This window comes from Narcine bancroftii, chromosome 14, assembly GCF_036971445.1.
Source record: "Narcine bancroftii isolate sNarBan1 chromosome 14, sNarBan1.hap1, whole genome shotgun sequence".
In the NCBI taxonomy this organism is placed as follows: domain Eukaryota; kingdom Metazoa; phylum Chordata; class Chondrichthyes; order Torpediniformes; family Narcinidae; genus Narcine; species Narcine bancroftii.
Window position 1 is genome coordinate 15,591,151 of NC_091482.1, and position 25,255 is coordinate 15,616,405.

A 25,255-nucleotide genomic window follows, 5' to 3' on the forward strand; every position below is an offset into this window, starting at 1 on the left:
CGGCACCTTCCACTCTGGTCATAGGAGGTGTATTACCTGCACCCACATCTCCCTCATCATGGTCCGAGATCCCAAACAGACCTTTCAGGTGAAGCAACACTTCATCTGTACCTCCAAAAAACTCATTTATTCCATCTGGTGCACCCTCTGTGGCCTTCTCTACCTCAGAACAACCAGTCGCAGATTAGGAGATCGCTTCGCCCAGTACCTCCTCTCCATCCTCAACACATGCGACGTCCCCGTAGCCAATCATTTCAATTCTGAGTCAGACTCTCAACCTCACATGTCTCTCCATAGCCTTTCATACCCTGACCACCGCATATTAGAGGAACAACACCTCATTTTTCGTCTGGGCACTCTCCAACCCCAGGGAATGAACATCGAGTTCATTGCATTCCACTAATCAGCTTGCTTTCCCCTCACCCCCCATCCCCTTTAACTAGTTATTCCTGTTCCAACTTAATTTCTCTCGCCACCTAACCTAGACTGCTCCCCCCTCCATCTATCATCTCCCACCCTCGCCACCCCCTTTCCCCCCTTTTGTTCGGACATCTCTCGTGTTTCCCCACACTTTGACTAAGGGCTCAAGCACGAAACGTTGGTGATCTATCTTTACCGTTGCTACATAAAGGCACTGTTTGACTTGCTGAGTTTCTCCAGCATTTTTTTTTCCACTTTGCCATGGTGTCAACAGAATCGTGTGTTTTACAGCTAAACTTGACTGCTTCACAGGGAAGGAGGCCTATAAACTTTGAGTAGAGTCCTGATGGGGCCATAGCCAGCAGATTTCGGAGATGTTATCAGCGTAACCTTGGCAATGAATTGCTTTGCATTTTGTAGATGATCCACATTGCAGCCTCATGCACTGGTGATGCAGGCAATGAATATTTAGGGTGGTTGTTAATGTGCCAAATAAGTACTACTTTGTCTTGGATAGTCAACTTTCCTGAGAGTTGTTGAAACTGTGCCTATCCACCAAGAGGAGTATACATAGAAACACACCGCTGACACTTGCCCAACATGGTTCCCCATCCTCTGAATGGTTCTTTATTTTTGTGGCTATCCAAGTTACTGAGAAGTGTCAGAGAAAGCTATAAAAGTGGGTGCAGAAATATAGATAGGAAAGGCTTGGGAGATGAATCAAATGCAGGCAATTGGGACAGCATCTTAGTAGCCTTGGGCAAGTTGGGCCACAGGGCCTGTGGTGCAACACCATGTGACTGTATGACTGTGGTGACTTTCAAGTGTAGATGGTACAATTCAGTCTGATTGGAGGTGATCATTGGATGGTGCTTTTGTGGCTTAAAATTACTTGGCACTTTTTCTCGACTTTGCTCACGTGAGCATCAGGGATCCTGATGCGTGTTGAAAATGAGACTGGATTTTTAAAATGTGCCTCTTCATACCACCCCTTCCAAATTGTGTGTACTCTGTCATTAGTGTCCAGGTCTGAAGCCGAGGCATTCTGCCCTGATCCCTTTCACTAACCCAATGAAAGGTGACTCCAGGACACCATACATTTGTTTTGAAACGTCTGGATCTTGCGGGAAATTCAAATTGGAAGTATCAGCGCTCGCTAAAGGGCAAATCAGACAACCTTTGGCAAATACATGAACAGAGCTATCATGAAGTTACTCTCTCTGTCGCATGTTACCTAGCTAAAGGCCTTGTTGAAGTAAGTGGAATGAAATCGCTGTATGTGGATATCTGCTAATCAGTGCTAGAAAAAGTTAAGCTGCTATATTCATTGTAAATGTTCAAGATCATTTTTTTCTGAAAATATCAAGTTACCTTTTCTTCCTATCCTTTTTTTTTCATAGATTTGTCTTTCTTGCCGACTACTATGTAAAATTTAGCATCAAATTCCTCAGTCTCTATAAGAATTCTTCAGCCTAATTGGTTTAGCAGATACATTATTACTTGTCCTGTTCACACAAATCTCCCAAAAGAGAATGCTATGTTAAAATTGATTTCTAATCTACATAATCTCCAAGGCAAAAGGCCATAGAAACTCCAATAGACAAGTGGAAGTATGATTAAATACTTTTCACCATTTTGTCCCCCATTTACTGCAAAATTAGAATCAGCTTTATTGACATAAACGTGTCATGAAATTTGTTATTTTGCGGCAGCTCTACTGTGCATTACCAGTGCAAAAAATGGCATAAATCACATATCCTTAGATACACGATTTATAAAAATAAATATTTAGTCCCTGTGGTTCATCGCCCATTCAGAAATATGTTGGCAGAGGGGAAGGAGCTTGTTTTCATCTTCAGGCTCCTGTGCCTGATGGTAGCAGTGATCAGAAAGCATGGACTGGATGGTGAGGATTCTTGATAACAGAGGTCGCTTTCCTGAGACACTGCCTCAATAGAGTGTAGACTGATGCCCATGATGGCACTGGCTAAGTTTGCAACCCTCTGTAACCTTCTCCTGTCCTGTATATTGGCACCTCCAAACCATACAGTGATGTAACCAGTCAGAATGCTCTCCATGGTACACCTGTAGAAATCTACAAGAGTCTTTGGTAATATACCAAATCTCTTCAGCTCCTTACAAAATATAGCTGCTCGAAATGAAATGGGCAATTTGATTGAAAACATCCCTGCAGCCTGTGAAATGAAGCATTGCCCACACTTGTGCCGCAGGGTGGGGGGTGGGGGGCATCATTAAGTTGGATTGTAGTCGTACTGCATCTGCCTCTGGGAATGGTGATGGGGTCCACAACAAAGTTGCAGATCGTGTATGAAGAGGGCTGTGTCACGAGTAACCAAGTGTTAATGTTGGGGAGGAAGTTCACCTTTCTGTATCAGCTCTGAAATTGAGCATCACACCGATTAGCTTATCTGTTGTGAAACTGAACCAAAGATACAAGGAATCTTTGGTTCGGCTGGGAGTCGGAGGAGCTTGCTGAAAGTGACGGGGTTAATTGGTCAAGGGGCCAATAAAAGGAGTGAAAGGGGACGGAGCGGCCATCGAGGAACGGCTCAGTGAGTGAGTGAAGGAGTGAGACTTCCTGGCTTTGGCTCATCAGGCTTCGACGAAAGCAGGCAAGGAGAAAAGGTAAGCTGAGTTATTTGCCTTCGTATTCAGAGTCATGCCAATAGGGGTTAGTGCTCTGTACTGGGTGTCAGATGTGGGAACAATGGGTGACCTCCACCCTCCCAAATGGCCACATCTGCACCAGGTGTGCCGAGGTGCAGTTACTAAGGGACCGAATTAGGGATATGGAGTTGCAGATTGATGACCTGCGGCTTGTAAGGGAGAGTGAGGAGTTAATCGACTCAACTTTCAGGGCAATAAATACTCCAGAATCTGTGTCAGGTAAGTGGGAAACCGTCAGGGAGGGGAAAGAAAAAAGCGAGAAAAACGGAGAGCTCACCAGTGACTATCCCACTCAGCAACAGTTATGTTGTGTTGGATTCTGTTGAGGGAGTTGACCAAACAGAAGATGGCCACGGGCACCAGATCAATGGCAATGAGCCTGGCAGAGTGATGCAAAAGAAAAGGAAAAGGAGAAATGCAGTAGTTATTGGCGACTCCATTGTCAGGGGTACAGACAGGAGGTTCTGTGAGCCAGATAAGTATACCTGCATGGTGTGCTGCCTCCCTGGTGCAAGGGATATCACAAATCGGGTCCAAAATATTCTGAGAGAAGAGGGAGAGCAGCCTGATGTCTTGGTACATATGGGTACAAATGACATTGACAAGAAAAGGGATTATAGTGAGCTGGGACGAAAGGTGAAAGACAGGAATGCTAGGGTGGTGATCTCAGGATTACTACCTGTTCCAAATGCAAGTGATGAAAAGAATGTAAGGATAAGGAAAATGAATGTGTGGCTGAGGTGCACAGGGCAAGGATTTGGCTTCTTGGATCATTGGGATCTCTTTTGGGGAAGGCATGATCTTTACAAGAGGGACGGGTTGCACCTAAATCCAAAAGGTGTCAACATTTTGGCAAGTATGTTTGGTACAGCAGTGGGGCAAGGTTTAAACTAATACGGCAGGGGTATGGGAACCAGAGTGATAGGGAAAAGGGTAGGGAAGATAAAGTAATGTTGGGAGGAGAAAGTAAAAAATCAGATGGTGCAGTGAGTTTTCGGGTCAATGATGGCGTTAAGAAAATTACAAAGAAAAATAGTGGGCAGAAAAATCAAAAGGTTACAGAAGTCACTAGATATTAAAAGGACAAAGAGCATAAGGGCACTTTATCTGAATGCCCGCAGAATTAGAAATAAGATTAGTGAACTTGAGGCGTAAATCGGTACCCATACCTATGATTTGGTAGCCATCACGGAAACATGGCAACAAAATGACCCTAAATGGGAATTAAACTTTCAAGGGTATCAGGTGGTGCAAAGAGATAGACAGGATGGTAAGGGAGGTGGAGTTGCACTCTTAATCAAAGATGAACTCCAGGCAGTAGTGAGGGATGATATAAGATCTAAAGAGCATAATGTTGAGTCCATTTGGGTAGAGATAAAGAATAACAAAGGGAAAAAAATTATTGGTGGGTGTTATCTATCACCCACCAAATAACAATAGTTTAGTGGCACAGGAAATAAATAGAGAGATAAGTGAGGCATGTAATAAAGATACGGCAATAGTCATGGGAGTCTGGAAGAGGACTTCATAGAATGCATCTGCGATAGCTTTCTTGAGCAGCATGTTAAGGAACCCACAAGAGAAAATGCTCTCCTGGATCTAGTGTTGTGCAATGAGATAGGTAGAGTAAATGATGTAATAGTCAGAGACCATCTGGGAAATAGCGATCATAGTATGATTGAATTTCTCATTCAGATGGAAGGGGAAATAGTTAGATCTAAAACTAATATATTATGCTTAAACAGGGGTGACTACCATAGGATGAGGGAGGAATTGGGCAGAGTGGACTGGGAGCACAGGCTAATTGATGAAAGAGTTGAGGAACAGTGGAAGATTTTCAAAGAAATATTTTATAATGCTCAACAAAAATATATTCCAGTCAGGAAAAAGGGCAGCAAGGGAGGGAAAAATCAACTGTGGTTAACAAAGGAAATAAAGGAGAATATAAAATTGAAGGCGCAGGTGTACAAAGCTGCAAAGAGCAGTGGGAAACTGGAAGATTCGGATAACTTTAAGAGACAACAATGGGTTACAAAGCGGGTAATAAGAAATGGGAAAAAGGATTATGAAAGTAAATTGGCACAAAATATAGAAACAGAAAGCAAAAAATTTTATAAATATATAAAACGGAAGAGGGTGGCCAGAGTTAACATAGGACCCTTGGAGGATGAGAAAGGAAAACTGGTAGCAAAAAATGAGGAAATGGCCAAGGCATTGAACAAATATTTTGTGTCAGTCTTCACGGTCAAAGACATGTCCAGTATGCCCAAGTGCAGAGTGAAGGATGCGAATGTTGGGGAGGGCCTTGATAAAATAGTTGTTACAAAGGAAGTAGTGATGGAGAAACTAATGGGACTAAAGCCAGACAAATCACCTAGTCCTGATGATATGCATCCAAGGGTTCTGAAGGAAATGGCGGAAGTTATAGTTGATGCATTGGTGGTCCTATACCAAAATTTCTTGGATGCTGGGCAGGTCCCAGAAGACTGGAAATTATCGGCCAATTAGCTTGATGTCTGTAGTTAGAAAAATGCTTGAAGCCGTCATTAAAGATGAAATAGTGAAACTTTTGGAACGTAAGGGTTCAATCAGGCAGATGCAGCATGGTTTTAGAAAGGGAAGATCTTGTTTGACAAACTTGTTAGGATTCTTTGAGGATATAATGGGTGCAATGGATAGAGGGGAACAGGTTGATGTTGTATATTTGGATTTCCAGAAAGCGTTTGATAAGGTGTCGCACAAGAGACTTATCAGTAAGTTACAGGAAAGTGGAGTCCGGGGAAGTATATTGGCCTGGATCGAAAATTGGTTGTCTTGCAGAAGGCAGAGAGTAGTAAGTGGAGTGCCGCAGGGGTCAGTGTTAGGCCCACAACTGTTCATCATTTATATTGATGACTTGGAGGAGGGGACAAAATGTGGTGTTGCCAAGTATGCGGATGACACCAAATTGAGTGGAAGAGCAAATTGTAATGAGGATGTGGAGAGTCTGCAGAGGGATATAGTTAAGCTGGATGAGTGGGCAAAGGTCTGGCAGATGGAATACAATGTTAGTAAGTGTGAGGTGATCCACTTTGGCAAGAAAAATAAAAGAGCTAAATATTATTTAAAGGGTGAAAAACTACAGCGTGCTGTTGTGCAGAGGGACTTGGGAATGCTTGTGCATGAATCGCCAAAAGTTAGATTGCAGGTGCAGCAGGTTATTAAGAAGGCAAATGTAATGTTGGCCTTCATCGCTAGAGGAATTGAATTCAGGAGTAGGGAGGTAATGTTGCAACTGTATAAGGTACTGGTGAGACTGCACCTGGAGTACTGTGTCCAGTTGAGGTTTACTAGGTTGATCCCTGGGATGAAGGGGTTGACTTATGATGAAAGATTAAATCATCTAGGATTGTATTCGCTCGAGTTCAGAAGAATGAGAGGAGATCTTATAGAAACATAGAGGATTATGAAGGGTATGGATAGGATAGATGTAGGAAGGTTTTTTGAGCTGGCCGGGGTAACTAAAACGAGAGGATAGTCTCAAGATTCTGGGGAGTAGATTTAGAACAGAGATGAGGAAAAATAGTTTTTCCCAGAGAGTAGTGAATGTTTGGAATTCTCTAACCAGGGAAGTGGTTGAAGCTACTTCATTAAACATATTTAAAGTTCAGTTAGATAAATTTTTACATGAATTAGGGGATATGGGGAGATGGCAGATAGGTGGAGTTAGGTCATAAATTAGATCAGCCATGATCGTATTGAATGGCGGAGCAGGCTCGATGGGCTATTTTTGGCCTACTCCTGTTCCTACTTCCTAAGTTCCTATGAAAGCTGTAAAAGCCAAGCAAATCTGTCAGGAAGGATTGATAATTTTGATGCATGGTCATTGTTAGAAAAGATTCTGCATTTCCAGCATGTGTTGTCATGTAATGAAACCAGAACGTAACTGACGTCTTTCTTTGATTCACTCAAGAATCCAATTGTTGATGATACTGACACATTATCTGCCCACCTTCCGAGTTGACACACATTCTGGAGCCAGCTTGAATTTAAGTGGTGGAATAAGTGGGAGTCCTCAAGACATTTTTTTTTTGGCTTGAGCTGAATCAGATGCTTTGGCTGCAGCAGCATCGCTTGGCTCTGATGCTCACATACTGACTCTGCATCGTGGCTGTCTCCTAATGAAACAACCCTTTCCTGCAGAGCTCCCCAACTTCACTTGGTCTCCAAGGAACGAAGCCAAATTGATTCGCCCAACGTATTTAATTTTCTTCCAGTTGTGTTTACAGAGACAGCTCAAAGTCATATGAAGTGTAAGGTTCTGTCCTAAGGTTGTAGAAGCCTCAGCGGTTTTAGTTTGGTGTACCTGTGTGATAGATGAGGGCCAACTCCAGGAAGCGAGCTTTATATCAAAAGGCATTCGCCAGCATACTTGCTTCTGCATTTATCCAGTTGCTCTCAGGAATAATGTTCTCATAAAACTAACAGCAAAGGTTATTTGGCAATAAAGCACCAGCATTCAGGGTTGGAATCCCACGTTGTCCATCAGGAATTTGTATTTTCTCGCCGTGTCTGCGTGGGTTTCCTCCTACTGTTCAAAAACGTGTGTGGGTTGCAGGTTCATTGGGATATTTGGGCAGCATGGTTCCGTGGTGTATGTCTAAATTAAATTAAAAATGAGTTTAGAGCTCATTACTTGGAGATTCTGCAAATACAATAAAAAGCCTGGTATCCTGAATTCAAGCAATTGGCAAAAAAGTCAAGTTTTAAATAATTCAAAATAAGTTTTTAAAATTTTTAATAAGAATAAAAGATAAAAATGTGTTTAAATTTGTAAAAGTAAATATTCTCTGAAGTATCTCATAATTCTTTGCTGAAGATGGGAGCAAATATTTAGCCAGTGATGCCTTGGTCTTAACAGCAGTTTGAATAAAGTGTGAAACACCAATGGCGTCACCCGCCATTGTGGAGACTCTCAAAGTGTCGCTTCATCCCTGATTAGAGGCTTTATCTGTAAACTTGGGGGAAATTAATTATCTACAATGTTATTATTCATACTTTGGGTGTATCTGTGGAGGGGGAGTAACCTGCAGATGCAGCAAGAGTTAAATGATTTCAAAGAATATGACTGAAAATTAAGTAAAATGCTTTAAGATTTATATATTTATGCAAGTGAAGTTTGTTCAGTGTAAGTATTTTATATCTTTTAAACTGTTTATTCTTAATGCAAGTGTATTAATTATGCATTGTCAAAGTCTCAAGCAACCGGAAAATACACTTAACTGACAGTCGCCAATTCCCATAGGTGCCGGATACTGTCGTAACTCTGAAATTAGAAAGAAGAGATGGTGAGCAATGATCATAAAACCCTTCTGGTTCACCAAAAGCCTCTGTGGAATGAGTCTGTGCAACTCTTGTTTGCCTTTGGCAATGGAAGAGCAAACATTTTTTTGGGGTGGACAAAGCCTTGCCAGCATCTTGTGACCAGATAAATTGCATTTATTTTGACCTCCCTTAACAGAGTTTTACTTGAACCCAGATCACTCTGGGGTTTAAAAAAAGCAGGAAGGTGCCCGAGTAAAATGGTGGGAGAAGGACAGGAAAGGTGGTGTTACTTCTCCAACTTGTGGGTGGCCTCAGTTTGGCAGACCATGAGGCCATGCACAAACGTGTCGGCACGGGGTGCTGAATTGAAATGGTTTAATGTTGGCAGCCCGAGTTATTTCATGTTTCTTTTCCAGGCCTATTTGTGGGATGACAACAAGGATGTGGTGGAGTGGCTGGAGAAGCAACTGTTAGAGGAGGAGGGTGCTCGGTCGGTCATTGATGAGAACATCAAGTACATTTGTCGAGATTACATTCTCAAACAGATTCGGAGGTGAGGCTTGCAATGGTTCTAGAAATAGGAGCTTTCTTCAGCAGGCTCGTACTCTTCAGCTATGCATGTATGTGTTTTCACATACTTACAATGACTGAAGGAATATCGGTGCAAACACATGAGCAAGAACACAGCTGCCTCCCTTTCATTTTGAATGCTGCTCTGTTCTGAGGCGATTACACTGACATAATTATAGCATCCAGTTTCCAATGAGAATTTTTTTTAAAAATTCTAATAAACGTCCTCCCTCAGTAATCATGAATTCCATGATTTTGTGATGCCTCCAGATTAATCTGATTGTTAACTCACAGAGACCTACTGCACCCCCTGCAGGGGGTTGTCAGTAGTGTTCAATGGGACAACTGCCCTCTTATCTAATCTGCTTTTGCATTTCTGAAAGCTGCATCACCACTCCTTCCTTGCCAAAGTCTGGTTCATCCATCCACACATAACTTTGATCACCCTGCCACGTGTAATGGATCATGTGCATTTCAGCCCATCTACAGGATTTACTGCAGCTGTGCTATCTTTCTCCCCCCTGCCTGCTGCAGAGCTCTCCTCATTTCCACTATATAAGTGTTGCTGCCAGCAATAAAGGATGGGGGCATCAATGGGCAGACAGGTGTCAAGCAGTCTATTAAGTTGGTGGATCATCTACATCCCTTGTGGCTCCCAACTTGCACAGAGCCTGGAGTCCAGGGAGAGGCACAGTCTCTGAAACAATGAAGGCGTCAGTGATCTCAGTCCCCACTATGTTCAGATTTCCTATGAACGGCATTACAAATTTCAAACCTGCTTCTCTCAACAATGTGTCGACTGGCAATCCCAGTGGGATCACCAGCTCTCCTACCTCCAGTCATTTCCTTTTTACCATTTCTGTGTTTTCTTCTTCACGGCTGGCCCTTCCTCCACGGGAGTGCACACATTTCTCAGCTGATGGTTCTTTCCTTGGATTAAAGAACAGTTACACCAATAGCCCTTTATTTACAAGAGCGCTCACCGGTGAACTCTTTTCCACCTCCCTTGGGGTCTCCTTTACCTTCTTGTTATTCTGGCAACTTTCAGTAGCTGCCCTTCTTTCGCTTCACCCACCCCCTTTCAGCTAGAGAAATCGAGAATTCCAATTTAAATTTGGTTCTTTAGGAATCCTATCAATGGGAAAATCTCTTTTCTGGAAAAACTCAGGAAGAAAATTGAGAGTTTGCTTCGAGAGCTTTATTTCGTGAGATCACGGAGAGACTGTCCTGGTTTACACTAGGATAGGAGAACAGGCAACTCTTACCTTCTGCACACAAAGCACATTCCTAAGTACACTAGGTCATGGAAACAGAACTCCACACTTACAACATTTCAATTGCATATACAATAAAATCAGTTTTTTCTTCTACAATGCTGCAGAACCTGCTCCACTTCTCCAGCAACGTTGTGCATTTACTACAATCACAGCATCCTCAGACTTTCTTGCTTCACATTTTAATGCACATTCAGGTGCTTGTTGATCACTTCCTTCTGCTATAGGGGAGGGGGACATTGCTTGTCTCAGGTGCAATCACTAAACCTGGAAGGGCAGGAGATGATAGTGTCAGATCAAGTCACAATTTAGAGAGCACCATTTGCCAAACTGAATTGATTCTTGTTTGTGACCCGTCCAACTACCACATCTGATTTAGACTGACTTTAAATAGTGAAAAGCAGCCTGCAGTTGCAGAAATATTATTGGTCACTTTAGCAGCTCAGCCAAAGAGCAAGTGTTGAAAGATGTGGCCAGTTCCTGGCTATTCTTAAACCTTTGAAAAGCAACCAACTTTGAGTTATCCCACTGTTTAGAATTGGATTTCTGTGTTTCTTGCATTTTATATCATGGAGAAATTATTCATTTGATTTAGTTGTAATAGATTTATGAAATATTCTTCTCCAACACGTGATCAAATGTTGTAATGCTGTTATTTGGAAGATGATTAATTAAGACTGCAGAAATAATGGTTTGATTTCCCCATCTTTGCAGTCTGGTACAGGCCAATCCTGAAGTTGCCATGGATTCTATTGTCCACATGACTCAACACATCTCCCCTACTCAGAGGGCTGAGATTGTGCGCATTCTATCAACGATGGACGCCCCTGCTTCAACATAGAGAATACACAGACTGGATTCTGCAGTGGACTGAAGGGACTGCATCTACTTTTCTGTTACAACAGGCAAGAATGTTCAAAATTATGGAAAGTAGAAACCCAAGCACGGAGATATGGACACTAGCCTATTGTTGAAATTTTAGACCATTTTTAATTTGTATCTGAAATGCAAAATGAGAATAGATTTAATTTAACCAGATTTAGATCATAATGTGATATAAATATCTGTATTCTTAGCACTGCATTGCATTCTCAGCTCTCAAGGCCCTTGTGAAAGGTACTGACTGAATATGCCGTAAAGATAAAGGCTGAATCATACTGCCAGTAATCAGATCTGTATACTAAACCACTCAGTTCATTTTCAGGTATAAAAATGTTTAGCTCACAAAGGATAAGCAGTACGTTATGGTTTGCAGCACTGGTTAACTGTGGTCGCTCTTTTTAATCATTCTCCGTGCAGTATGGTTACAGCAGAGTCGAAGGTAAACAGGAACTAGGATGAGGTAGATGAATCTATACACTCAGTGTCAAGGACAGGTTCTGAACTTACAAGTATTTAGAGTTACTGCAGAATAGACAATAGTTCAGACTGAAGAGTAAAGTATCTTTTTGTTCACTTGAAGCTTTATTACACTGTCCATTTTAGGTTGCTTTGAATGTATTGCACATAAATGGGGGATCTTTTCTGAATGCAATTTGGAGTAGAACCAAATGAAGAGAAGGTTAAGTTGTCATTCATAGAAAATCCTCCCAGATTAATGTAACTGGGTGATTGAAGGTCAGCATGGACTCTGGCCAAAGGGCATGTCTTCATGCTGTATCACGCTATGACAGAAATATTCATGGGGCATTTGTTTGACACCTGTAACATCCATTCCTGTAACTTAACTGCAAACAGTTTAACTAGACAACTTTGTAATTAATTGCCTATTTTACAGAGATCTTTCTTTTTAGTAAAACCCAACGATTTTTGCTTGGGCTTTGGAAATGATTAATTATTATATTTTATAAATATATTAGAACTTTGATAAAAGCAGAGTGTCTTCTGCTTTGGCTCATAGTAAGGTCCTGATTAACTTTATAGAAATGTTATTGATGGCAGTACAGCTTGTGGTATTTGCGTTGGACCTTTTTCATTATCGATCATTTTTAAAGCCCATCGTTCCTCCTATCCAGCAGGGGTTGCTCCCTTCAGGTATGACATAGTAGTTTTAGTGATCAGGCTTGCTGTACGAGTCAGCTGGGCTGTGTCTGGGAAAAGCTGCTCTCGTGGAGCAAATGCAAAATGACTTCTCCTTGCCTGCCTTTATTTCACAGCACTGGTGGCAAGACTGATTTCATCCAATCCATAGCAGGAGTAAGTGACATTTTTTTTCCAATCTCAATTGTGATAAAGTACTGCTGCTGTGATTCTGGAAAAACTACCTACTGTTTAAAGGGAAGTGATAACTTCCTCAGACAATATCCCAACTACAGTGGAAGGAAAATACTCCACAGGATTGGAGCGCGAGTTTCCATATCCAAAAATTGCCATCCAGTGGTGTAAGTTATAATGACCACAGTTCGGTTTGAGTTTTGAATTCGTTGTGATAATGCTTATATTTTCAACCTGTGTGTTAAAGCACATACTGTCTAGTAGAATTGACTTCTGGTTTCTGCCGATAATAGATCAGATGCCAAGGTGGGTAAAATGGGGGTGAAATTCTTGTGAAGATGAAGTAGTTCAGATCTTGCGAACAAAATTATTTTCTCAGAAATTCTATATTCCAAATTTGCTGTTTTATTCAACAGTATTAAAAGTAGATATCAGGCCATTCCCCAACTTTTCCATAAGGAATCTTCCCCATGCGTGAAACCACATCAGCTTCCAAATTAGGCACAGAATATTCAAGCCACAATTGATTGCATTGTAGAAATAGTAAAATGTTACTTCTAAAATGCAATTGTTAATAGAACATTAATTAAATAATGAGCCCAAACTTGTTAGGTGTGCATTAATAAAAGGGATGTTAAGGAGATACTGCTCCAAACACTACCACAGGAATTCTTTTGTTCGCAGCATTAACTACTCCATCTAATACCATGTTGTATTCGTGTTACTGTGCAGTTTAGTTCTATCAAGCAGAATGAATGTGTGAGGGCCAGCCACTACTTAGGGCTCAGGCAAATCTAATGTTATTTTTCTGTTAATTTTTTTCCTGTTCCACTACTCCTACCCTCCATTTCACTTTGATTTAAAAAGTATTCCCAAGTTTGTATTTCAGAATTTGGTGGGGGGGTTCTTCACCCCTGGACCATTTTATTGAATTGGCGTGCTCTGAATTTTGCAAGTGTTGAAACATATGGTGTCCACAGAGTTGAAATGTTTGCCCACATCTGGGAGAATTGAAGGGAATGAACTTTAGTGAGAATTCACTGTGGAAGTTGATGTACAACCTATATATTTATCTTGTGAAAACCCTCCATTGGGTAGCTGACACAAGCCAGCACGTTTCTCTGCAGGTCTTGCTCCGAGTTTGACTCACGATACTCATCCTACCTTGTCCCCACGGAATTGCTGCAGTTTTCATAGACACGTGACGAAAGCAGAAGAGGGCTGTGACTCTGCAGTCTACAAGCAGCAGTTCATCCAGGCCTCAGTGTTGGGATTTGGAAAATGCTAACCAATGATCCTATTGGATATTCACGAACACGAATAGCCAAGATAGGGGAGGTGCCATTGACCACAATGATAAATATATCTGAATAAAAGTCTGCAACATAAAGGTAGAGAGAACAAATTTGGTTTTTAGAACAACTCTAAACTTTGATTGTGAAGGCACTTGACAGGGACTGAAGACACAAGGAAATTAGTTGCATAACAGCATAGAAAGAATCGTGTACTCTCAAAGCTGAGGATCAAAGTAGTAATGTTTTCTAATTTAAGGCTTTTGTAACTTCTTTAATCTCGAGAGTATGGAAAAGATCAAAATTAAAAAAAAATTAAATGGAGTCTTTGCAGTTTGTGTTGTCGGATTCTTCATCTAGGCCACAAGGATAGGTCAGATTCATTACCAATCAGACTGTCCCACAAATATTTAAAACAAATTGAATTGCACACCAATACCCATCACAATTAGACTTGGTGCAATAACTGAATTAGCAATTCAACAAAATAATTGGAAATGCGACATTCTCTATCCAGAAGCCTCCCTCGAGGTTTTTTCAGTCTATGGGGGTACTCAGCTTCACTAATTCTGCAGCTAATTAGTGCTGCACTTGGAAATGAAGTTGTTTAAATGTAGAATTTCTCTTTGGTGAAAAAAAAATACATCACAACATACAGCAAATGGGTCCTAAATTGGAAATCCAAATGTAACCCTTTAAGTACCCAGCCTTGTAGCATGTTAAGAGTTTGTTTGCATTTTGCAATTACGCTCTCCACAGAGTTCAGTCTTATATTAAATTTGATTTTTTTTTAAAAACTTCACAATTCCTACCTTGGATTGCATTAATTACACTACAATAGTCACGTAGCTCCTTAAACTGATCATCCAGCCTCATCCTTTGGACTCGCAATGAAGTGATGTTGAACCAGAATAATTCACTGGTAATTCAAGTGAAGATCTTGGAGTAGATTTTATTTTAAGAATGGGCATTTGCCCAATCTCTCTGTGACTGCTTGTGTTTCCCCCGGTGCTCCAATTTCCTCCACATCCCAAAGACTTGGCAGGTGACATGGCCGCTAAAATTGCATCCATCTATAACAGGGCTGAGGACTCCAGCTGAAAGGAGCAGAAGAGAGCTGGTTTAGAAAGTATCAAAAGAGCCAGATTTCCACGATTCAAAGACAAGGAGGAACATTTTGCCTGAATGATACAATTGTAATGCAGACATGGTGGAAACTGAAGCAAAGAAACAAACTGCTGGATGAACTTTTATATCGCACAGACTCGTAAGGCCGAATTGGCCTATTACAGTACTGTATGTCGAAAAACTCATGGTCAGCCCACAGCTGTGAAAGCAATGGTTCACCTGATGCTGTGAGTTGAAACCCTCCATCAGGATATAGAAGGGGAACATCCAATACTAAAGAGGTGATAGGAACTAGGAAGACGGGTACTGGTCCGTGATAGTACCCATCTCCCCGCTCCCTATCACCCTTCGGGGCTAACAGAGGGATGATAGGCAGATGGAGCCAGGCTGAGGGATGGGGTAGTCTGAGTAACAAAATGGGAGCAGAGGGTTGGAAACTGGAAAGCTCTACATTCATGCCATTGGCCTATAGCCTGTACAGTGCTGGTCCATTAGTTGGTGTTTGGCCTCATCCTGGTAGTGGAGGAGGCCAAAGATAAACAAATTGGTGGGGGATTGCAATCAGAAGCTCAAAATGGTCACAGTGCTCAACAAAATACAGAATGGTCTTGCTAATCTAAGCGAGGCCACACAGTCATAAGTACTGAATGCAACACGATGGGTTTGGAGGAAGTACCTGGGAAACCTCTGCTTCACCTCTGGTATGAGTTGTTTAGGTTTTCTGGAGGGAAGGGAAGACAGGAAGCTGGCAGAAGTGGTGAAGAACAAGGATGAGGGTGTGACAAACACAAATAGCAGTCGGAGGCTTTAGGCATGATGGAACAGGGGGTAGTAAAAGGTGGAGGAGTCGTGGTGCTTGTTGGAGAAAACATTACAGCGGTACTATGTAGATTGGAGGACTCATCCTGTGAGGTTATTTGGGTGAAGTAAGGAATGGGAAAGGCATGAAAACACTAATGGGGATGTATTATAGGGACACCCCCCCCCCCCATGGACAGATGGAATTAGAGGAGCATATATATGTGTAGTAAACATAAGGTGGTGATTATAGGAGATTTTAACTTTCCACACATTGGCTAGGATGCCCATACTGTAAAAGGCCTGGATGGGTTGGAGTTTGTCAAATGTGTTCAGGAAAGTTTTCAAAATCAATACATAGAAGAACCAACTAGAGAAGGGGCTGTATTGGATCTCCTATTAGGGAGTGAGATAGGTCCAGTGACGGAGGTTTGTGCTGGGGAACACATTGGGTCTGGTGATCGTAATACAATTAGTTTTGGGCTGGGCCTAAGGTTGAGATTCTTGATTGGAACAAGGCTAATTTTGAGGAGATGTTAAAGGATTGAGAAGGTGTGGGATAATTTATTTTCAGGGAAGGATGTAACAGATAAATGGAGAGTATTCAAAGGGGAAATTTTGCGAGTACAGAGTTGGTGTGTCCCTCTGTGAGGATTAAAGGAAAGGTTAGAAAATAGAGGGAGCCTTGGTTTTCAAGGGATACTGGGAATTTGATTCAGAGGAAGAGGGATGTTTACAAAAGGTAGAGACGGCAGGGAATAAATGAGGTGCTTGAGGAATATAGAGTGCAAAAAAAACTTAAATTGAAAAAGGTTAAAGGGAGATATGAAGCTGCTTTGGCAAGCAAGGTCAAAATCAATCCAAAGGGTTTCTTCAGGTACATTAAAATTGACCCCTTGAGGTTCAGAGGGGTAGGTTATGTGAGGAAATGGGGGAAATTTTAAATGTTTTTTTTTCTTCAGTATTCACTAAGGAAGTCAGGTGAAGAAAATTAGTAGTGAGGTGATGGAAAATATACAGATTACTGGTTATTTTAAAAAGAACAAAGTTAGATAAATCTCCGGGTCCTGAAAAGATATTCCCTTGGACCTTGAGGGAGGTTAGTGTAGAAATAGCGGGGCCCTGACAGAAGTTTTTTTAAATGTCATTAGCCATGAGGGAAGTGCCGGAGGATTGGCGGGTAGCTCATGTTGTTCCACTGTTTAAAAAAAGGTTCTAAAAGTAAACCAGATAATAATAGGCCTGTGAGTCTAATGTCAGTAGCAGGTAAATTAATGGAGAGTGTTCTTAGGGATGGAATAGACAATTATTTGGATAGACAGAGAACTGATTAGGAGTAGTGAACATGGTTTTGTACTTAACAAATCTTAGAGAATTTTATGAGGAAGTTACTAAGGTTGACAGGGAAAGCTGTGGATGTTGTCTATATGGAGTTTAGTAAAGCCTTTGACAAAGTTCCACATAAGATGTTAGTTAGGTATTAATGTTGAAGTAGTGAAATGGATTCAATAATGGTTGGATGGGAAATGCCAGAGAGTAGTGGTGGAAAATTATTTGTCAAATTGGAGGTCGGTGACTAGTGGAGGGCCTCAGGGATCGGTTCTGGGTCCATTGTTGTTTATCATATATATTACTGATCTGGATGATAGGGTGGTGTATGCAGATGAAACTAAGATTGGTGGTGTCATGGACAATGAGGAAGGTTTTCAAAGCTTGCCATGTGCCCATTCACTCAACCTCTCTCGCTGCAAAGTCTATGCCTTCTGCACAATTTGCTTTCCGACTCAAAATGTTGTTTCATCAGGCTACTCTTACTCCCCTCCTCCAAATCATTTATACATATTCTGAACAGTTGTGGGCCCGGCCCTGACCCTGATGGAACTCTGACTCACCATTGATTACCAAGAAATACTCCCATTTATCCCAACTCTCTGCCTTGTTCTGGTTAACCAATCCACTATCCTATTTATACATTACCCCCAACTCCATGCATCCTTATGGACAAGTCTTTTCTGCAGATACCTTCTGGATATTCAAGTATCCACCTAGTCCCCTTGATCCACTGCTCTTGCTGCCTCCTCAAAACATCTCCAGTAAATTGGTTAACCATGACCTGAATCCAATCTGTCTCTGCCTAATGGAATAATTTCTGTTACAGATCTCTTCTTGGGGGCTCTAGCGCAACTGAAAAGGGGAAGTCAAGAGGAATTAGATATGCCTTTGACAGAAAAGAGTTTGAAGGGTTCTTACTGAAGATAAGCAATGTCACGATGAGACAATGAAGCAGAATTAGGCCATTCCATCATAGGTGATTTACTATCCTTGTCCATCCCAGGAATGGACACAAGGACGAGGGAATTGGGGAGATAGAAAAGAAGTGGGGGTGAAACAAAGAGGGTGCAAGGTGCAAAGGGATGGGGATGGGAACTGGGTCTTGGTAGGGGGTCAGGAGAAGCCAAGGTGGGAGGTTAAAACAAGCAGGATTGAATACTTCTCATCTGCTGGATGCCCCAACCTAAACTTTTACAGAAAGGTGGCTATATAGCAAACAGAACTTAGAATTTTGCTACAAGATCATTCGCAAACAAAATTAAGGCTCAACCAACATGCTGGAGATGGTGGGGTGAATGTGTTCTTGCTCTCAGGTAATAAATAGCTACTTTGTTCCCATTTTATAGGTTTTTACAGTTTCAATGTCAAGACAAATGCAATGGTGGGCATCTGTTACCTCATCTGCCTCAGGCAGTGACCAAAGGTGACTGAGTTTGGATGGGATTGTAAACTGTGGACCTGTTATTTGACAAGGCAATGAGATCTCCTGCAAACAGATTACCTGCTGATTTATTCATCTGCAGGGTGTGAGATCTCGCTGCATGCAAATTGCCTGCATATGTTTACATATTAACAACAAATGCATGCCTCGACACAAGTTATTGCCTGTGAAGTGCTGTGGGACATTGAAGGATGCGATAACATGACACAAGTAGCTGTTTGGTTTAATTTCCAAAGTATATTTCCTTCACTGTCCAAATCTGCAACCACTTGAAGTCCCATTAATACAGACTCCAGCGTTAAAATGATTAAAACTATCTTTTACATATCGGCAATGAATGAGACTATAAGTTCTGTAAGTTTTGCTTCTCTCTCAATGTGCTTAAATCCAAAATTATTGTTAAGCAATTTATTTTTGGTAAAAACATCTCTGCTGGAATAATCGAATCTAACAATTGTCCAAAGTAGTACATCTCTCAGCTTAGAGACTCTGTCTAAATGTTGTAATAACAGCTTCACATTTTGATAGATTTGATTGGTGTTTAAAGAATGGTCAATAGTTGCCCACCATCTTCTCAGCAATAATCATGGGTTGTCAAACCTTTTAAAGCAAATGTTTATGGCTCCAACCCCTATTTTTTTTTCCCGAAAAGCCCATCACACATCATTCTTTTCCTTGCACTTCATGAGATTACAATAATAGAAAAACAGAGAGCCACTGTCCAAACATTTTCTGATAAACCACAATTAACACCAAATCATTATTCAGGAGTAATGCAAATTAAACGCCACATCTCTGACATTACAAGACCAACTTTTTTTTTTAAAAAAAACAACTTTTTGGCAGGAAGGGTGATCTGCATATATAAAAGCAAAAGTTATTCACCTTTTCCCTTCACTTTTAGAGATTGTGATGAACCCGTCATTGAGAAAGCAGACAAACTCCACATTGTTTAATCATTTGGTCACAGAATGAAGAGAAGTACTTGCCTGGAAAGTTGAGTACCTCTGCTTTTGATGTGCTGAACATTTTGTGTAGTACTGTAGGCAATTCAGATACTTGACAAAAACAAAAGGGGAAAATTATCAGAAAGATGTTTAAAACAATTTTAGTGGGGCAGGAGTCGGAATCTGGCCCGTCGAGCCTGCTCTGCCATTCGATGAGATCATGGCTGATCTGATCATGGACTCAACTCCACCCAACTGCCTTTTCCCCATATCCTTCAATTCCTTTTTTATGTAAAAATCTATCTAACTGAACCTTAAATACGTTTAATGAAGTCACCTCAACCGCCTCTCTGGGGGAAAAAAAGTTTTTCCATTCAACTCCATCTTAAATCTACTCCCCTGAATCCTGAGGCTGGGCCCCCTAGTTCTACCAGTGAAAACCGTTTTCCTACTTCTATCTTATCTTTCCCTTTCATAATTTTATCTGTTTCTATAAGATCTCCTCTCATTCTTCTGAATTCGAGTGAGTACATAGTTCCTGATTTTGAACACATCCCACTTCACAGAGAAGGAACTCAGCCCTTCAAGGCATGCTCCCCACATCACTTACCTGGTGAACAGCCCAGGCTGATACTGAATGACCTGCTGAATTTATGCACCGTTTGAATATTGTACTCGACCCCAGCATCTGCAGACTTTGTGTTTAACTCCCCACATTATCACTACCCTGGAGGCCAGGAGGCAGCAGGTGAGAATTTTAAAGTTGCAGATGCCGGAAACCTGAAACCTTTTTTAAAAAAAAATCAAAATCCTGGGACCCCTCAGCTGGTCAGGCCAGAAGAAAAGTGAAGGGAAAAAAAAATGGTGGCAGGCAAACAAAGATAGTTCATTCCTACAGACAAAAGGTGGAATTTGTTTGTCAAGCTGATACTGTTCCGTGTCGTAACAATGCAGGATGTTGCAGCGGCAAGGTCAGAGTGGGATGGCCAATTAAAGTGGCAGGCGAGGCTTCTCAAGGTACATCAATGGCATTATCCATCCCATTAAATACCCACTGATCACACAAGCCCACTGAAAAGTGCATTAGAATAAACATCTGCTAAATGGCAAAGACTATCTTGGTTAAATACCTTGCTCAAAAAAAAAAACAGCTTAAAAATGCATTTCCCATCACAGTCTTTTGCGAGCAAATCTTAGAATTGGGACTTGAACATTTCAGGTTTTGGTTGAGAGTGAAGGGATTTTCTTTGCAAGGTTGAACATTATTGATAATTAAAAACAATTATAGCCAACCGTTGCTCGTTGTAAAGCTCAACTAAATCAATAAATTAACACATGCATCTTCAACAACTTCCAAACTTACGACCTGTTGCTTGTGCCCATCTGTTCATTATTGCCATACCTCCAAACCACCGAGAATGGGAAAGCAGCATACAGGAGCACTTCGCACACAGAAGTGCCATTCGTAAAACACAATGAATCAAAGTATAAATTCTGCATGGTTAACTTTTATTGCTGACATAGAATTTTATTGATGAAATGAAATTAAAAATAATATTTTTCATAGGCCTTCAGGAATAGGTTATTAAAAGTGAAACATCAATCTGTAAGTATAATCCAGGAACATAGGCACAACCCTGGTAAATGAAGTTCCAAACCTGCCATCACTTCTGTTCTTGGTGCTGGGATGTCTGCAGATTCAGTACCGCCATCGTACAAGGTCTCAGACCAGTCTCTCAAATGGCTTCTTCAGTAAATTATTCCATCAAGTGGTCAAGGCAATTACGAGAAACCCAGGCCAGAACTTCACCCTGCCTTCTGCCAACATCAGCGGCAAGCGGGTTTGTGTCCGAAGCTCTGGTTTCTTCCCACATCCCAAGAACCAGCTGGCTGGGGAAAAACTAGAACCAGGGTCACGGTTTAAGGATAAGGGGGAATTTTTTTTTTAGAACTGAGATGAGGAAAAATTTCTTCTCTCAGAGGGTGGTGGATCTGTGGAATTCTTTGTCACAGAACGTAGTTGAGGCCGGTTCCTTGTCAATATTTAAGAGTAGGTTAGATTTGGCCCTTGTGGCCAAGGAAATCAGGGGGTATGGGGAGAAGGCAGGAACCGGGTACTGATCAGCCATGATCATATTGAATGGCGATGTAGGCTTGAAGGGCCAAATGGCCTACTCCTGCACCTATTTTCTAGTGTCAGGAATGGTAGGAGATTCAAGGTGAAGTTGACAGTGGGGAAAATGGGATTGCTCTGAGAACCAGCATCCTATAATTCCAAGGGAAAGTGTGAAAACTCAGTAAACACCGGTTTGAAGCAGTTGAAATAGGATGTGGTACCCACAACCTATACATTAGATATAGGTGCTTATATACAAGCACATATATTGTACAGAAGTTCATTTGTATCCAGTTTGACTTTCATTTGAGGAAAAGACAGACCTACGTGATCTGGGTTTGGAGAAATGGTGATTTCTTACAGTGATGGAACAAAACCATTCAAAACGTACCAGGAATGTAGGGTAACTGGGTGTAAATTAGGCACCACGGACTCATGGGCTGAAATGTCTGTAACCGTGATGTAGGTCTTCAAAATAAACGTGATCAAACATTTTCAAATCATCAAACATTATTGAAGTGGTTATAAGCCACAGTACAATTTGAAGGGGGTGCAGAGAGCCCACAATAATCAAGTGTTCACATTTTTTCTCCTGCCTCAATGAATGACAAAAATCAAAGGATCCAAGCAGAGACCATCACTGCTCTTTCTCAGCCTGCTTGACACTTCCAAACAATGATCTGAAGAGTTCATTCCTGGAAGAAATAGAAGAAAAATATTACATTTAGAACAATTCTCAACTGCAAGACTATCTGAAGGCAGCCCTGTGAATATCTCAAATTTTTAAAAAAACGCTTTCAAAAATGGAACCAGGAAAACAAATGCTAAGAAATAAAACACAAAAATTTTTTGACACTGTGGTTGAAGTAAAAATACACAATGATGGAGAAGGAAAAGCTCAGCAGGTCAAACAGTGTCCTTTATATAGCAACGTTTTGGGCTCGAGCCCTTCATTCAGGTATGGAAAGATGTCAGCAGGCATCCAAGCAAAAAGAGCAAAAGTGGGGGGAAGTGATAGGTGGAGGAGGGAGGGAGGAGAACTGGAAGGGGCAAGAGGAGAGCAGGTTAGGAGAAACCGGAAAAGTCGACGTTAATGCCATCTGGCTGGAGAGTGCCCAGACGGAAAATTAGGTGGTGTTCCTCCAATATGCAGGTGGTCTTGTTGGGACAGTACACAAGGCCATAACAGACATGCGAGTATGGGAGTATGACACAGAACTGAAATAGTTGGCTACTGGGAGGTCTCTGGAGCGAATGGTGCTCAGCAAAGTGATCTTTCAATCTGCGCCCAGTCTCTCCAATGTAGAGAAGGACACTTGTGTTAACCTTTCCATTAAAAGGAAGCCAGTTTGACCTCTACCACTGAGGTCAAATACCCACCATATTCTGAATGAGGAAGGTTCCCCTCCTCTCACGCTAAATCTATGCCCTCTAATTTCAGACTCCCTTATTCTGGGGAAAAGACTGACCATTCAGCTTTTCTATGCCCCCTTATGTTTTTAAACACCTCTGTCAGGTCACTATTACTCCAGGGAAAATAGTAACAGTCGATCCAGCCTTGCCTTGAAATTCAAGACCTCCAGTTCCAGTACACCCTCACGAATCTTACCTGCATGCTTTCCAGCTTAATTACATCCTTTGGTGACCAGAACTGCACATGCTACTCTAAATGAACCTTCACCAAAAGCTGAAACGTGATGTTCTCAACCAATGCCCTGACCAATAAAGACACGAGTAGGCCAAACACCTTCATCACCATGCTGTCAACCTGCGCCGTCGCTTTCGGTCTATTGATTTTGTAGCCAATCCCACATTAATTCCATTTTTATCCTCCCTGCAGATTCTACCCCTTACAGATATATCATATTGAAAAGAGTGCAGAGAAGATATACTAGGATGTTGCCCAGACTTCAGGAACTGAGTTACAGGGAACAGCTTAGGTCTTTATTCCCTGGAGCACAGAAGAATAAGGGGAGATTAGATAGATAAAATTATGAGGGGGACAGTCAGAGTAACCGAGTAGGCCTTTTCCACAGAGGGTAGGTGAGATATAAACCAGAGGACATCGGTTAAAGGGGAAAGGTTTAGGGGGATACAAGGTGGAACTTGTTCACACAGAGAATGGTGGGAGTGTGAATGCAAGCTCATTTTTAATATTTAAGAAGAATTTGGATAGGTACATGGATGGGAAAGATGTGGAGGGCTATGGACTGGGTGCAGGTCAGTGGGACTAGGCAGAAAAATAGTTTGGCACAGATTAGAAGGGCCCAATGGCCTTTGCTGTAATGTTCTAAGGTTCCACATGTAGCCCTCAACTTACCACTGCCCCAAAAGCAATTTTTTTTATATTTACTATTTTTTCTCTTTTCTCCGTCGTATGTACGGATGGCCATAAGTCACATAGGTCTTAAGTTAGGGACTACCTGTATAGGACATTTTACAGTAGCCAACTTACTAACCCAGATGTCTGCAGAATGCAGGTTCAATGGGGTAACCAGGAGCCACAGCGAGAACATGCAAGGTCTACGCAGACAACGTGGGAGATCAAATCCGAATCTGGGTTGCTGGTATTAAAAGGCAGCAGCTCTACTAGCTGTGCACAAAGAACAGCCCACTTTCGTGGGCAGTAGACAAATGTTAGCAGGCAAAATGCTTTAGCCAAAATTGCAAGATTCAGTGACATTGTAATTTTACAATGTTACAAGCTTGACAAAAAAATTTCAAATATAAGGTCTGAACTTCCCCCAACCCAGAGCTCTGAATAACCCAAAGTGGGGAGCAAATATCTCATTGAAAAGATCTTTGTATGCTTGTCCAAGCTCACCAGAGCTACTGATTCAATACATTACAATACCAGGTCAAAAGAGTCAGGACTGAAAAAAATCACAAACGTCACTCCAATCTTCAGAAAGGGAGCAACGAAAGACAGGAAATTACAGGTCAGTTAGCAAAATGGATCTGCTACTTAAATATCCATTTTGCCCTGATTATCTCGGCTGAACTCTATGACTGTTGTCTGAATTTTCAGTAATGGAGATATCCTGCACACGTGACAGATGGGGTTGTTTCCCTTGGATTGCACATTTGTATAATTTACGATAATACAAAAATGAAAATATAATAAGGCAAAAAGACATGGGAGCAGAATTGGGTTATTTGGCCCAGCAACTTGGCTCTGCCATTTCAATTGTGGCTGATGCATTTTTCCTTTCAACCCATTCTCTTGCCTTCTCCCCACATCCGTTGACGCTCTTACTAATCTCACTGCCGACTCACAACCTGCAAGTTAACCTTCTGGGGATTGGACATTTTGACGACCAGGCCTCGTCATCATGCCACCAGATGCTGCGAGTGAGTTAGCTCCAGGCCACCGTGATAACCCCAGGGGATATTCCAGGAGCAGAAACACAGCTTCTGGGGACTGAAGGAACATCCTGTGTCCGATTGACCAGGAAGTCTGTTCAAGAATGGTGGCAACCAGGGTGCAAAGCTCATCTGACTTTCAGGCCAAGTTAAAATTTAGCTTCAAATATTAACAAAAGTTGGCTAAAATTTAAATAAGGCTTTCAAATAGATAGACGAAATCACCACAATGTAAACTCGTTCTTACAGATTATTGGAGCTTCAGTTTAAATACAATTTGCTGATCTCCACCTTCACTGTACATTCTGCTTTTGCCCCTGAGCTATTGAAGGGAAATAGATTTCCCAAAGAGACGTGTTCACACGATG

The 25,255-nt window shown here is 41.6% G+C and overlaps 2 protein-coding genes across 6 annotated transcripts in view; one reads left to right on the plus strand and one right to left on the minus strand.

The window, feature by feature from the left end:
• Nucleotides 1-14,086, plus strand: part of acaca (acetyl-CoA carboxylase alpha) — a 266,819-nt gene extending 252,733 nt beyond the window's left edge. For 3 of the 5 annotated variants that reach the window (XM_069911758.1, XM_069911757.1, XM_069911759.1), the window contains 2 exons: nucleotides 8,829-8,965; nucleotides 10,971-14,086. In XM_069911758.1, coding sequence (XP_069767859.1) covers nucleotides 8,829-8,965; nucleotides 10,971-11,097 — 264 coding nt within the window. In that variant the 3' untranslated portion in view covers nucleotides 11,098-14,086. Of the gene's footprint in view, nucleotides 1-1,440; nucleotides 1,676-8,828; nucleotides 8,966-10,970 lie in introns of those variants that run through there. The other 2 variants (XR_011348881.1, XR_011348882.1) reach the window with 2 other exon arrangements.
• A 6,810-nt stretch (nucleotides 14,087-20,896) lies between these two features.
• Nucleotides 20,897-25,255, minus strand: part of aatf (apoptosis antagonizing transcription factor) — a 129,461-nt gene continuing 125,102 nt past the window's right edge. The window contains exon 12 of the mRNA XM_069911760.1: nucleotides 20,897-22,219. Within this exon, the coding sequence (XP_069767861.1) occupies nucleotides 22,162-22,219 (58 nt within the window). The 3' untranslated portion in view covers nucleotides 20,897-22,161. The remainder of the gene's footprint in view (nucleotides 22,220-25,255) is intronic.